This window comes from Oncorhynchus kisutch, linkage group LG25 (assembly GCF_002021735.2).
Source record: "Oncorhynchus kisutch isolate 150728-3 linkage group LG25, Okis_V2, whole genome shotgun sequence".
Taxonomy (NCBI): domain Eukaryota; kingdom Metazoa; phylum Chordata; class Actinopteri; order Salmoniformes; family Salmonidae; genus Oncorhynchus; species Oncorhynchus kisutch.
In genome coordinates, this window is record NC_034198.2 from 31,932,572 (window position 1) to 31,949,053 (window position 16,482).

Genomic DNA, 16,482 nt, shown 5'->3' on the forward strand with positions numbered 1-16,482 from the left:
ATTCCACAAGTAAAGATTACAGCCATACACTGTACCAGATTCCACAAGTAAAGATTACAGCCATACACTGTACCAGATTCCACAAGTAAAGATTACAGCCATACACTGTACCAGATTCCACAAGTAAAGATTATAGCCATACACTCTACCAGATTCCACAAGTAAAAATTACAGCCATACACTCTACCAGATTCCACAAGTACAATTTTGTAACTACAATTTTGGCCTAAGGACAAAGATTAGTTTGGTGGCTAAAAAGCACTCAAATCTCAGACTTCTATGGCTTGTCCCATTTTCCTTACCTTGGTGTTACATTCTTAATAGATTCACAGACACCTGAGGCACGGTGTCTAGTCACTGTGTCTAGTCTCTCCTGCACTATAGCCCATTCATAAGCCACTCTAGCCATGATAAATCACATTAATTACCCAGCCTGCCACAATTCTGCCTGGTCAGCTCATAAATAACCCTCATCCAGACTACTCAGTCTTTCAGAGCGGCCAGGCCGTAAAACATAACAGGTATCACTTATCAGGTGTGTGAGGGACTCTTCTCTTTGTCAAAGAGGCGGCAACAGTCCTTTATCTCAGCTCGGATTGGTTGGAGGGGGTTTTGGGGGAGTGTGAGGGGAGATGGGGGTACAATGGGTACGTCTGTCCCAGAATAGATAAAGAGCAGCACCATCCCCCTGTTCACCCTGTTCAAGGTTATCATTTAACCCAGCCGTATGTGATGTGTAACAGGTCAGCAGCAGAGATTTCAGCACCAGGCTAGACTTACTGCCCTCCGTCCCATCTATACACACACGGCTCAGTTACATCTGTTCACCTGGCTCCGCACACCACTTTATCTATATGTAATAACTATGTTCTATATTTTTTTATTGAATATACAATAAACACCTATAAGCGTTTATCAGTCTTCCATCTTTGCTGGTGAACATTTTCTTTGATCTTTCTCCTCAGGTCCAGGCCATTGGATGTGTCCCTGTTCTATTCCATCTCAGTTGCAGGTGTGGTGTAGAGAGCAGTAGCGTAATGATACACTCTAGGGACTCGGGATCTACTGACACAGACACACCTCACATCTGATCTGTTACCCACGGTGTGGCCTGTTGACAGATCTGCAGAGATTTGAAATAGTTGTCATCCAATGCTTTCCATCTGGCACCTGGAAGGATAGGACGCCTTTTATGATGGGAGCCTTTAGCCCCTGGCATGGCACTTATATCTGGATCTCAACAGTCATCCTCCTTTAACCAGTTAGCAGTTTCAGTACGCTTTTGTTATCAAGGGTATTGTATTCTTCTCGCCAGTTCGCCAGTTAGCAGGTTAAGTACTCTGTTGCTACCAAGGGTATTGTATTATTCTAGCCAGTTAGCCAGTTAACCAGTTAGCCCGTTATTGGTTTCAGTACTCTTTTGCTATCAAGGGTATTGTATTCTTCTAGCCAGTTAGCCAGTTAGCCAGTTCGCCAGTTAGCGGTTTCAGTACTCTTTTGCTACCAAGGGTATTGTATTCTTCTAGCCAGTTAGCCAGTTAGCCAGTTAGCCCGTTATTGGTTTCAGTACTCTTTTGCTATCAAGGGTATTGTATTCTTCTAGCCAGTTAGCCAGTTCGCCAGTTAGCGGTTTCAGTACTCTTTTGCTACCAAGGGTATTGTATTCTTCTAGCCAGTTAGCCAGTTAGCCAGTTAGCCATTATTGGTTTCAATACTCTTTTGCTATCAAGGGTATTGTATTCTTTAGCCAGTTAGCCAGTTAACGGTTTCAGTTCTATTTTGGGTATTGTATTCTTCTAGCCATTTAGCAGTTTCTAGCTTTCCAGACATTTAGTGGTTAGCATGGTCTGTTTCACTCTAAACCAATGCTTCAGCATCAAACAACGTGAAAGGTTGTTTACTTTCCTGCTTCTAATGCCTCAGAACCTCATCTTTTTGAAATCCTGGACTGTCTTTCTCCCTCTCTCCATCTCTTCGTCTAATATATCGGTATCTAACACTCCATCTCTTTCTGTCTGATACATCCCAGCCCTGAGCAATGTTTGGCATAAGGCTTCAATAGTTGAGAAGAAGAAATACTCCAGGGCTGAGTGATTACACTGTCTGACACAAAGACAGACAGACGTTCTGTTTACAAACGTGACTAACCCTGATTCTAATCTGTTCTCTTTCCATGTGTCTATGTTTGCATTTTTCAAGTCACTTGAATCGGCTCTCTGTGGGTCTGCTCAGCATTTCCTTGTTGTACGATGAGGTGTAGAAACGGAGAGTGAACAAAAACCTGAAGCCATGAGAGCTGGAGAACGAGAGAGATGGAGAGATTGCTAATCAGAGAAGGATCGCTAATCGACCGATCTGATAAAGCCCAACCCTGACCCTTAACAATGTGGTCGTCTGAAACCTATGGTGCACACACACACACCCTGAAACCTATGATGCACACACACACACCCTGAAACCTATGGTACACACACACACACACACACACACACACACACACACCCTGAAACCTATGGTGCACACACACACACACACACACACACACACCCTGAAACATATGGGACCACTCCAGTTGTGTTGATCTAGCCTTCACATTATGCAATGTATTACATGTTATCATGTTTTTCTTATCTTTGGCCAATATTCCCTAAATCCTCTCCCCAGCACTCTGAACACATGCAGTGTTGTCTGTGTAATTCTAGGAGGTCAGTCCCACACTTTCACACCCTCCAATTGATCCCTAATGTGATGTGAGTAGAGACTACAGGTCTTAGGTCTTGAGCATATCAAAACATATTAGATCCATTCAATCTGGGCATATACCACAGTATTATGAAATATCTAGAAAAAGGGCTAAGAGGGCAATGGAATAATAACACAAAATACAGTTTTATCTGTACTTATAAACTAAACATAAATAATAGGTTCAGGATTGTTCTAAAGATAATATATTACAGTGAATTTATGGAATGCTTGGAACACATTTGATTTCGAGTGTTTTGATCCTGTTATTAAATGGTCCGGCAGAGCCTTTATTGTGTTTTTATCTGTTCTCCTGTTCAGTTACTGACGTTTCTATTGTACTTAGCAGAGGAAGACACTATAGAGCACCTTACAGATCTAGATAGACATAGTGAGACAAGAGGAGTGAGAAAGCAACAAAAGGTAGTCTCTGCAGTGGGGGGGGGGGGGGGGGGGGGTGATGCTTAGTGTTTTTGGGACTGATTCATGCGATTAGAAGAAGAACAAGAAGACCATTAAAACTCATATTTGTGTTTACCATTAATTTAGAATGCTTCTCTTCCTTCCAGTCATAACTACGTGAAAGGGTCCATAACGATCTATATCATCAACCTGCATCGGTCCAGGAAGAAAATCAAGCTGGCGGGAACCTTACGTAACAAGACTGTCCATCAGTACCTGCTGCAGCCCTACGGGACAGACGGACTACACGCCAGGTCAGTAGTGCATAGCAGGGGTGTGATACACACTCACACATACGCACTCTCTCTCTCTCTTTCTCTCTCTCTCTCACTCCTTTCTCCTTACTCTCTCTCTCTTTCTCTCCTTCTCTCTCTCCCTTTCTCTTCTCCTCTCTCCTTCCATTTCTATTTATTTATCTCTATATCTCTCGCTGTCTCAGGGATCATGTGTAGCTACGGCCAATATTTAGGTGTTTCCCCCAAGAAATGTTTCTATAGAAAAGAAGCTCATTTACTGCATTTCTATACAATACAAAACTATTTAAAATGCTATTTGGAGAACAGCAAAAATAAGCTAAAAAGACCCCAGCCATTATCACCTTGGCTGCTGTAGCTTCATTCACCTCCATCTACAAAGAACACACTTTTGTCTGGCATCTCGCCAACACACTACCAGCAGCATCTCCAGACTAATTACCTATTGAGCCAAACGTGAGATGGGGTAGTTTGTTTCATATCTCAGGTGCTCAGCCTGTGCCGTGAGAGTGCGGAGTTAGCTGTTCGAGAGTGTGTTGAATGTTCTGTGCATTGGCCGGACAGAACAGCTATGTCCGGTAAGACGAGGGGTGGTGGTGTGTGTCTATTGTCAATAACAACTGGTGAGCAATGTCTTATATTAAGGAAGTCTCTAGGTATTGCTCGCTTGAGGTAGAGCACCTCATGAAAAACAGTAGACAACACTTTCTACCAAAACATTTTTCATCTATATTTGTTCAAAGCCATCTATTTACCACCACAAACCAATGCTGGCACTACGACCACATTTAACGAGCTGTATAATTTTAACAAGGCTAATCTGAAAACAAGGCTCCCTAAATTTTTATCAGCATATCGAATGCACGACCCGGGCTGGCAGAATTCTGGATCATTGTTACTCTAACTTCCGCGATGCATACAAAGCCCTCCCTCGCCCTCCTTTCGGCAAATCTGACCACGACTCCATTTTGTTGCTTCCAGCCTATAAACAGAAACTAAAACAGGAAACGCCTGTGCTCAGGTCTGTTCAACGCTGGTCCGACCAATCTGATTCCACGCTTCAAGATTGCTTCGATCACGTGGACTGGGATATGTTCCGGATAGCGTCGAACAACAACATTGATGTATACGCTGATTCGGTGAGCGAGTTCATTAGCAAGTGCATCGGTGATGTTGTACCCACGGCAACTATTAAAACCTTCCTCAACCAGAAACCGTGGATTGATGGCAGCATCAAAACTGAAAGCCAAACCACTGCTTTTAATTACGGCAAGGCGACCGGAAACATGACAGAATACAAACAGTGTAGCTATTCCCTCCGTAAGGCAATCAAACAAGCTAAGCGTCAGTATAGAGACAAAGTAGAGTCGCAATTCAATGGCTCAGACACAAGACGTATGTCGCAGGGTCTACAGTCAATCACAGTCTACAAAAAGAGAACCAGTCCCGTCGCAGACCCCGATGTCTTACTCCCAGACAAACTAAACAACTTCTTTGCTCTCTTTGAGGACAATACAGTGCCACCGATACGGCCTGCCACCAAAACCTGCGGGCTCTCCTTCACCGCAGCCAACGTGAGTAAAACATTTAAACCTCGCAAGGCTGCCGGCCCAGACGGCATCCATAGCAGTGTCCTCAGAGCATGCACAGACCAGCTGGCTAGTGTGTTTACGGACATATTCAATCAATCCCTATCCCAGTCTGCTGTTCCCTCATGCTTCAAGAGTTCCTGTTCCCAAGTAAGCTAAGGTAACTGAGCTAAACGACTATCGTAGCACTCACTTCCGTCATCATGAAGTGCTTTGAGAGACTCTACTCTAATTTGCTTACTGCCCCAATAGGTCCAAAGACGACGCAATCACACTGCACACTGCCCTATCCCATCTGGACCTTCATCGACTACAGCTCAGCATTTAACACCATAGTACCCTCCAAACTCACCATTAAGTTTGAGACCCTGGGTCTCGACCCCGCCCTGTGCAACTGGGTCCTGGACTTTCTGATGGGAGGCCCCCAGGTGGTGAGGGTAGGAAACAACATCTCCACCCTGATGATCCTCAACACTGGGGCCCCACAAGGGTGCGTTCTGAGCCCTCTCCCTGTTCACCCATGACTGCGTGGCTACGCACGCCTCCAACTCAATCATCAAGTTAGCAGACAACACAACAGTGGAATGGATTGATTACCAAAAGCGACGAGATGGCCTAGAGGGAGGAGGTGAGGGCCCTCGGAGTGTGGTGTCAGGAAAATAACCTCACACTCAACGTCAACAAAACAAAGGAGATGATCGTGGACTTCAGGAAACAGCAGAGGGAGCACCCCCTAACCACATCGATGGGACAGTAGTGGAGAAGGTGGAAAGTTTTAAGTTCCTTGGTCCACCCACACAGATAGCATGGTGAAGAAGGCGCAACAGCGCCTCTTCAACCTCAGGAGACTGATGAAATTTGTGTTGTCACCAAAAACACTCACAAACTTATGCAGATGCACAATCGAGAGCATCCTGTCGGGCTGTATCACCGCCTAGTACGGCTGCTCCGCCCACAACTGTAAGGCTCTCCAGAGGGTAGTGAGGTCTGCACAACACATCACCGGGGGCAAACTACCTGCACTCCAGGACACCTACACCACCCGTTGTCATAGGAAGGCCAAAAAGATCATCAAGGACAGCAACCACCCGAGCCACTGCCTGTTCACCCCGCTTCCATCCAGAAGGCGAGGTCAGTACAGGTGCATCAAAGCTGGGACCGAGAGACTGAAAAACAGCTTCTATCTCAAGGCCATCAGACTGTTAAACAGCCACCACTAACATTGAGTGGCTGCCACCAACATACTGACTCAAATCTCTCGCCACTTGAATAATTAAGGATTGGATGTAATAAATGTATCATCAGTCACTTTAAACAATGTCACTTTATATAATGTTTACATACCCTACATTACTCATCTCATATATATATGTACTGTACTCTATACCATCTACTGCATCTTGCCTATGCCGTTCGGCCATCGCTCATCCATATATTTATATGTACATATTCTTATTCATTCCTTTACACTTGTGTGTAAAAGGTAGTTGTTGTGAAATTGTTAGATTAGTTGTTAGATATTACTGCATGATCGGAACTATAAGCACAAGCATTTCGCTACACTCGCGTTAACATCTGCTAACCATGTGTATGTGACCAATGATATTTGATTTGATAAGGCCATAAGCAAACAAGAAAATGCTCATCCAGAAGCGGCACTTCTAGTGGCCAAGGACTTTAATGCAGGCAAACTTTAAAAAATGTACCCCATTTCTACCAGCATGTCACATGTGCAACCAGATTGTAAAGAAAAAACACTATACAACCTTTACTCCACACAAAGAGACCCATACAAACCTCTCCCTCGCCCTCCATTTGGCAAATCTGACCATAAATCTATCCTCCTGATTCTTGCTTACAAGGCAAAAACTAAAGTAGGAAGTACCAGTGACTCGCTCAATACGGAAGTGGTCAGGTGTAATATGCTACGCTACAGGAAGATTTTAGCACAGACTGGAATATGTTCTAGGACTCATCTAATGGCATTGAGGAGTATACCACCTCAGTCACCGGCTTCATCAATAAGTGCATCGACGAAGTCATCCCCACAGTTACCGTACGTACATATCCCAACCAGAAGCCATGGATTACATGCAACATCTGCACCGAGCTAAAGGCTAGAGCTGCAGCTTTCAAGGAGTGGGACACTAATCCGGACACTTATAAGAAATCCTGCTATGCTTCAGACGAACAATCAAAAAGGCAAAGCGCCAATGCAGGACTAAGACTGAATCCTACTACACCGGCTCTGACGCTAGTCGGATGTGGCAGGACTTGCAAACTATTACGGACTAAAAATGGAAACCCAGACGCGAGCTGCCCAGTGACGCGAGCCTACCAGACGGGCAAATGCCTTTTATGCTCGCTTCGAGGCAAGCAACACTGAAGCATGCAAGAGAGACCCAGCTATTCTGGACGACAGTGTGATCACGCTCTCCGTAGCAGATGTGAGCAAGACCTTTAAACAGGTCAACATTCACAAGGCCGTGGGGCAAGATGGATGACCAGGACGTGTACTCAGAGCATGCACTGACCAACTACGTCGGTAACCATGAAGTGCTTTGAAAGGCTGGTCAAGGCTCACATCAACACAATCATCCCGGAAACCCTAGACCCACTCCAATTTGCATTCCGGCCCAACAGATCCACAGATGATGCAATCTCAATCGCACTCCACAATGCCCATTCCTACCTGGACAAAAGGAACACCTATGTAATAATGCTCTTCATTGACTACAGCTCAACATTCAGCACCATGTTGCCCACAAAGCTCATCACTTTGAGTAAGACAAAGAAGCTGATTGTGGACTACAGGAAACGGAGGGCCAAACATGCCCCCATTCTCATATATGGGGCTGTAGTGGAGCGGGTCGAGAGTTTCAAGTTCCTTGGTGTCCACATCACCAACAAACTATCATGGTCCAAACACACCAAGAAAGTCATGAAAAGGGCATAACAACACATTTTTCCCCTCGGGAGAATGAAACGATCCCCAGATCCTCAAAACGGTCTACAGCTGCACTGTCGAGAGCATCTTGACCAGTTACATCCCTGCCTGGTATGGCAACCGTAAAGCCTACAGAGGATGGTGCGTATGGCCCAGTAAATCATTGGGGCCAAGCTTCCTGCCATTCAGGACCTACAGTGGGGAGAACAAGTATTTGATACACTGCCGATTTGGCAGGTTTTCCTACTTACAAAGAATGTAGAGGTTTGTAATTTTGAACTATGATTTTTAAGTAATTAATTTGCATTTTATTGAATGACATAAGCATTTTACCAACTAGTCTCCTGTTCTCCACTGATTACCTGTATTAACTGCACCTGTTTGAACTCGTTACCTGTATAAAAGACACCTGTCCACACACTCAATCAAACAGACTCCACAATGGCCAAGACCAGAGAGCTGTGTGTGGACATCAGGGGTAAAATTGTAGACCTGCACAAGGCTGGGATGGGCTACAGGACAATAGGCAAGCAGCTTGGTGAGAAGGCAACAACTGTTGGCGCAATTATTAGAAAATGGAAGAAGTTCAAGATGACGGTCAATCACCCTCAGTCTGGGGCTCCATGCAAGATCTCACCACGTGGGGCATCAATGATTATGAGGAAGGTGAGGGATCAGCCCAGAACTCCACGGCAGGACCTGGTCAATGACCTGAAGAGAGCTGGGGCGACAGTCTCAAAGAAAACCATTAGTAACACACTACGCCGTCATGGATTAAAATCCTGCAGCGCACGCAAGGTCCCCCTGCGTGGGAGAAGGTCATGTGGTCTGATGAGACAAAAATAGAGCTTTTTGGTCTAAACTCCACTCGCCGTGTTTGGAGGAAGAAGAAGGATGAGTACAACCCCAAGAACACCATCCCAACCGTGAAGCATGGAGGTGGAAACATCATTCTTTGGGGATGCTTTTCTGCAAAGGGGACAGGACGACTGCACCGTATTGAGGGGAGATCTTTTCGCGAGATCTTGGCCAACAACCTCCTTCCCTCAGTAAGAGCATTGAAGATGGGTTGTGGCTGGGTCTTCCAGCATGACAACGACCTGAAACACACAGCCAGGGCAACTAAGGAGTGGCTCCATAAGAAGCATCTCAAGGTCCTGGAATGGCCTAGACAGTCTCCAGACCTGAACCCAATAGAACATCTTTGGAGAGAGCTGAAAGTCTATATTGCCCAGCGACAGCCCCAAAACCGGAAGGATCTGGAGATGGTCTGTATGGAGGAGTGGGCCAAAATCCCTGCTGCAGTGTGTGCAAACCTGGTCAAGAACTACAGGAAACGTATGATCTCTGTGATTGCAAACAAAGGTTTCTGTACCAAATATTAGGTTCTGCTTTTCTGATGTATCAAATACTTATGTCATGCAATAAAATGCTAATTAATTACTTAAAAATCATACAATGTGATTTTCTGGATTTTTGTTTTAGATTCCGTCTCTCACAGTTGAAGTGTACCTATGATTAAAAATTACAGACCTCTACATGCTTTGTAAGTAGGAAAACCTGCAAAATCGGCATTGTATCAAATACTTGTTCTCCCCACTGTATATACTAGGCGGTGTCAGAGGAAGACCCAAAGAATTGTCAAAGACTCCAGTCACCCAAGTCGTAGACTGCTTCTCTCTGCTACCGCAACCCAATCATTATCGGAGCACCAAGTCTAGGTCCAAATGGCTCCTTAACAGCTTCTACCCCAAGTCATAAGACTGTTGAACATTTAATAAAATGGCCACTGGACTATTTACATTGTCCCCCCCCCATTGGTTTTGTATACTGCTGCTACTCGCTTTTCATTATCTATGCATTGTCAATTTACCCCTACCTACATGTACATATTACCTCGACTAACATGTACCCCTGTACATTGACTCAGTAACGGTACCCCCTGTATATAGCCTCATTATTGTTATTTTATTGTGTTACTTATTTTACGTTTTTTTTTTACATTCGTTTATCTATTAAATATAACTATATTTCTTGAACTGCATTGTTGGTTAAGGGCTTGTAAGTAAGCATTTCAAGGTAAGGTCTTGCACTTGATTGTGACAAATACAATTAGATTTTATTTGGTTTAAAAAATATACAGGTTCTGAGCTTTGATCAAAGCTGGGAGCAATATTTAGATGTTGACCCGTCATGTATATACTTTTCTTTGTGCAATAGGCCCCATACTGTATATATTTTTCTTTGTGCAATAGGCCCCATACTGTATATATTTTTCTTTGTGCAATAGGCCCCATACTGTATATATTTTTCTTTGTGCAATAGGCCCCATAATGTATATATTTTTCTTTGTGCAATAGGCCCCATACTGTATATATTTTTCTTTGTGCAATAGGCCCCATACTGTATATATTTTTCTTTGTGCAATAGGCCCCATACTGTATATATTTTTCTTTGTGCAATAGGCCCCATACTGTATATATTTTTCTTTGTGCAATAGGCCCCATACTGTATATATTTTTCTTTGTGCAATAGGCCCCATACTGTATATATTTTTCTTTGTGCAATAGGCCCTATACTGTATATATTTTTCTTTGTGCAATAGGCCCCATACTGTATATATTTTTCTTTGTGCAATAGGCCCCATACTGTATATATTTTTCTTTGTGCAATAGGCCCCATACTGTATATATTTTTCTTTGTGCAATAGGCCCCATACTGTATATATTTTTCTTTGTGCAATAGGCCCCATACTGTATATATTTTTCTTTGTGCAATAGGCCCCATACTGTATATATTTTTCTTTGTGCAATAGGCCCCATACGGTATATATTTTTCTTTGTGCAATAGGCCCCATAATGTATATATTTTTCTTTGTGCAATAGGCCCCATACTGTATATATTTTTCTTTGTGCAATAGGCCCCATAATGTATATATTTTTCTTTGTGCAATAGGCCCCATAATGTATATATTTTTCTTTGTGCAATAGGCCCCATACTGTATATATTTTTCTTTGTGCAATAGGCCCCATAATGTATATATTTTTCTTTGTGCAATAGGCCCCATAATGTACATATTTTTCTTTGTGCAATAGGCCCCATACGGTATATATTTTTATTCAAAACTTTTTTTTCAAATTAGAAAACATTATCGAGGTCCAGACCTCGGCGTCTTAATATGTAGTTGCACACACATGCACGCACGCATACACACCGTGACCCACTGACCTGGCAATTCCAACATACAGGAGAGAGCCAGAGAGACCTAGGTTACCATAACACAGCTGTCCCTCTAGCTAACCTCTCTGTGGGAAACAGAGTGGGGGGTTGTCCTTTAATGGGGAAGATTGGAAGATAGGATTTGGGATCTCTGTCAGGGAAATGTGCATCTCTACTGAAGTATTTTTGGTTCCACTGTAAACAAACCACATCTTTAAAGGCTCAAGCCTTCATAAACCCTTTATAAGGTCTTTATACTGTAGATACTTAGTGCTGGAATGAAGCAAAAACCTGCATAACCCTGCAGCCCTCCAGGACCATAGTTGTCTAGATACTACACAGCAAGGTTGCCCATATAATTATTATTATAAACATTTTAGAATTGTCATTGTTGAACATAAAAGACTATAAAACATAGTCAGCTACAAGGAATTTTCATTTTGGAAAACTGTTCCCAAGTATTCCCACGCATAATAGATTGTATACAAATGTAAGCAAGATTTGAAATGAATGTGTTTTAGTCAAATATTATATCTGTTTGGGTTACTTGCAGTCAATTTGCAGTCTACAAATGATTTGTAATTATGTCTCTGCCCCCCGACCCTCCGCTCAAGAAACAAATCGTCCAGCTGCTGAATCTAGTTGATGATCCCGGCTCTACAGTATAGTGGATGGTAAGAAGACTTGAGGGTCTTTTTAGCCAGGTTATAAAGATTAATATTTGATTATTTCCAAGAAAAATATTAAAAGGTCTCAAAAGGTAGAATTTTTCTCCAAATGGTGAGATTTTTGACAGGCTATAGAATTTCTACAGAGGGAATATGCTATGATGTTTACCGTTGGATGCATTTATAGTAGAAGCAAATGTTCATGAGAGGGAAGCAGTCAGTCATGACGTACACACACACAGCAAAGAGCTATCAAACATCAAACATCCAAACCTCCATGGTTGAGAATTGGCAATAGAATCCGATTAGCACAATATGTTTGTCCTTGTTTATTGAAATTGAAAAGTGAACTGTGTGGGCCGTGATAAGAAACATATGCTGGTACCAAAGGCCTTCCTAGAGGGGATGGTTCTGGTCTGGATCTGGTTCTGGTCTGCAACTCCAGAGCCCTCTGGAAAGATTAGCTGTTCTATCAGTACCAGTAGCCATGCACAGCCCTACACTCCATCCACCCCGTTCCCCTGTCTTCTACCTCACTGTTACCATTCCATACCAGTAGCCCTGCTGCCCTCCCTCCATCCACCCTGTTCCCCTGTCTTCTACCTCACTGTTACCATTCCATACCAGTAGCCATGCACAGCCCTACACTCCATCCACCCCGTTCCCCGGTCTTCTACCTCACTGTTACCATTCCATACCAGTAGCCCTGCTGCCCTCCCTCCATCCACCCCGTTCCCCTGTCTTCTACCTCACTGTTACCATTCCATACCAGTAGCCCTGCTGCCCTCCCTCCATTCACCCATTTTCTCTTGCTCCTTTCTCTCTCTCTGTTCCTGACATCTCTACACATCCATCCTTCTTTTATTCTCTCCTCTCCTTGTCTCCCCCTGTTTTCCAGGCAGTAAAACCCCCAATCCTTTTCACTAACTCTGCTGCAATCGTTTCCCCACATTGCTCTCTCCTTCCCCTCCTCTCTGTCTGTCTGTCTGGCAGTAATCCATCCCTCTCTTGACCTCTCCAGCCTAAACTCAGCCTGTTATTCAGACACAAGGCTGATCCTGCAATAACGGCCTAATGAATGTGTGTGTGTGTGTGTGTGCACGTTCACATGGGTGTATGGACCTGTGTGTGTGCACGTGTTTCCGTGTGCGCTGTAATAACAGGTTAATGATGAGGATGTGTTAGTGGTGTTACAAGGGATTATAGTGGTTGTTAATATAACCGTAAGCAACGGAGGGGAACGCCGGCTCTGTTCTAGACTCCAACTGGTGGTCTTACTGCTTTCACTCAGCATAGGTAGAGCACTGGGGACTTTTATTATTGTTTGAGCAACTCCAGATGTCTATAAATGTGACTACAATGCAACAGCCAGCCCTATACATGTATACGCAGGTCGGGCCACAGGAAATGGATGTAGGTCTTAGTTTGTTTAACGGCTTAGCATTCTCTAGATTTAACATGTTGGTCATTTAGCAGACACTCTCAGTCTCAATAAATCTGGTAAATCAGCAAATGAGGTGCTCTCTAATTCTTCTTTCCACTTTGGGGCCTATGGTCTCAGTCAGGTCATTATCACAGTATAATTCCATCCTCCTTTCTTATTTTCTATTACTTTATTTAGACAGTATGAAACAGGAAAGGTGGCCACAGGGTTGAAACCCCTGACGTATCGGGGTCTGGTGTGTGCTCATTGCCAGGAGTGATACCACTCAACTATACATGTGCATGAACAATTAAATGTTAGGGAAGGTTATACTAACTCCCGGGGCTAATCAAGAAGTTTAATGGAATGTCATACTGTTCCTGGTAGGACTGTATCTACAGGGTTTAATGCATCCTGGTAAATATAGCTGTTTCGCAAAACAACTCACATTTTGTATGGAATATGGAAGAATTGTTGTCAAGTTATATTGCAGTGAATTCACAGGGGAGCCCGAACTGGACTTGAATAAGGGTGTCTGTGATTGTTACTATAGTCCAGGGGTCTTCAACCTTTATTGCCCATGGACCCCCTCCTAGGCAAACCGGCGACCTCCATCCTCCTTCATGTTATGTCTTGTCTTATTATCATGTGAATGGTAATGGCAAGGAGAAGTAATCAACATTTAAAAATGTATAGATTTGGTAGATAGTTTTTCATTATTTTGTCCTTCCCACATTATAATTGGAAGAAGAAGTGTAAACTCTAATGTAGCCTATTAGCTAGAAAAGGTAACTCCAAACACATTTTTGCTAAGCACCGAGCAGTTAAACAAAGGTTAACCATGTGTATGCAAAAATTTATGTCCATGTCAAGAAAGCTTACCAGCAGCCTGTAGCACATGCCGCACTGATAGCCTATTCGAGGATTATTCTGGCGTGGTTACACTTGGTCTGCGGTTGTGAGGCCGGTTGGACTTACTGCCAAATTCTTTATAATGAAGTTGGAGGCAGCTTATGGTAGATAAATGTCCATTAAATTCTCTGGCAACAGCTCTGGTGAACATTCCTGCAGTCAGTTGCCAATTGCACGCCCCCTCCAAACGGAAGACATCTGTGGCATTGTGTTGTGTGACAAAACTGCACATTTTAGAGTGCCCTTTTATTGTCCCAAGCACAAGGTGCACCTGTGTAATGATCATACAGTTGAATCACCTTTTTGATATGCCACACCTGTCAGGTGTATGGATTATCTTGGAAAAAGATAAGTGTTCACTAACAGGGATGTAAACCAATTTGTGCATGACATTTGAGAGAAATAAGCTTTTTGTGCTATGGAACATTTCTGGGATCTTTTATTTCAGCTCATTAAACATGGGAACAACACTTTACATGTTGTGCTTATTAAGTTATTTTTCATTCCGTATACATTTCTGCGGACCCTCTGCAACCATCCGTTGAATACCATGCTGTAATCTAACAGTGTTGGAGTGAAAGTTAGGTGAAACTTGTTGACTTGAAGGGTCACACACACACACAGAGAGAGAGAGAGATACATCTGTAGCCAGGAGCTGCTGAAGGAACAGCATATGGAAGTGTAATTTAATTTACATTATATAAAAATGATATTTAGACTTTTCTCCTATTTTCTTTCTTTCTTTCTGTCTCCTTCTACTCCCCCTTCCTGTCTCTCTCTTGCTCTCTGTTTTTCTCTCTTCATCTCTGTTTCTCTCTCATTCCACTTCCCTGCTCCCCAGTGCTTTGAACTGGCTAACATAAATCCTGTGAGAGGCGTTAGTGAAGATCAACATTGGGGTTCTGAAGCCTGCTGTTTTACACACATTAGCACCCCAAGCCGAGACAGAGAGAGAGTTCACCCTTCAGCTCCTTGTATTTTCAAAAGAAAGCCAAGTTGGAGGTGTGGGTTGATAGTTAGGTGTTGCCTGAACCATATATACAGTACAAGTCAAAAGTTTGGACACACCTACACATTCAATCATTTTTCTAAATGTTTACTATATTCTACTTTGTAGAATAATAGTGAAGACATCAAAACTATTAAATAACATGTATGGAAACATGTAGTAACCAAAAAAGTGTTAAACAAATCATTCAACCAGCTTCGTGAGGAATGATTTTCCCACAGTCTTGAAGGAGTTCACACATACAGTTGAAGTCGGAAGTTTACATACACCTTAGCCAAATACATTTAAACTCAGTATTTCACAATTCCTGACATTTAATCCTAGTAAAAATTCCCTGTCTTAGGTCAGTTAGGATCAGCACTTTATTTTAAGAATATGAAATGTCAGAATAATAGTAGAGAGAATGATTTATTTCAGTTTTTATTTATTTCATCATATTCCTAGTGGGTCAGAAGTTTACATACACTCAATTAGTATTTGGTAGCATTGCCTTTAAATTGTTTAACTTGGGTCAAACAAATCAAATCAAATTTATTTATATAGCCCTTCGTACATCAACTGATATCTCAAAGTGCTGTACAGAAACCCAGCCTAAAACCCCAAACAGCAAGCAATGCAGGTGTAGAAGCACTGTGGCTAGGAAAAACTCCCTAGAAAGGCCAAAACCTAGGAATAAACCTAGAGAGGAACCAGGCTATGAGGGGTGGCCAGTCCTCTTCTGGCTGTGCTGGGTGGAGATTATTTATTTATTTTTCCATTATTTTACCAGGTAAGTTGACTGAGAACAAGTTCTCATTTGCAGCAACGACCTGGGGAATAGTTACAGGGGAGAGGAGGGGGATGAATGAGCTAATTGTAAACTGGGGATTATTAGGTGACCGTGATGGTTTGAGGGCCAGATTGGGAATTTAGCCAGGACACCGGGGTTAACACCCCTACTCTTACGATAAGTGCCATGGGATCTTTAATGACCTCAGAGAGTCAGGACACCCGTTTAACGTCCCATCCGAAAGACGGCACCCTACACAGGGCAGTGTCCTGGGGCATTGGGATATGTTTTTACACCAGAGGAAAGAGTGCCTCCTACTGGCCCTCCAACACCACTTCCAGCAGCATCTGGTCTCCCATCCAGGAACTGACCAGGACCCATCCAGGAACTGACCAGAAGCAAGCCAGCAGTGGTATGCAGGGTGGTATGCTGCTGGCATTATAACAGAACATGGCCAAGATGTTCAAATGTTCATAAATGACCAGCAT

The 16,482-nt window shown here is 43.2% G+C and overlaps 1 protein-coding gene across 1 annotated transcript in view; it reads left to right on the forward strand.

Moving 5' to 3' along the window:
* LOC109881408 (inactive heparanase-2-like) overlaps positions 1-16,482 on the forward strand; it is a 139,251-nt gene that overhangs the window by 113,915 nt on the left and 8,854 nt on the right. Inside the window, exon 9 of the mRNA XM_031804840.1 lies at positions 3,312-3,458. Coding sequence (XP_031660700.1) covers positions 3,312-3,458 — 147 coding nt within the window. The remainder of the gene's footprint in view (positions 1-3,311; positions 3,459-16,482) is intronic.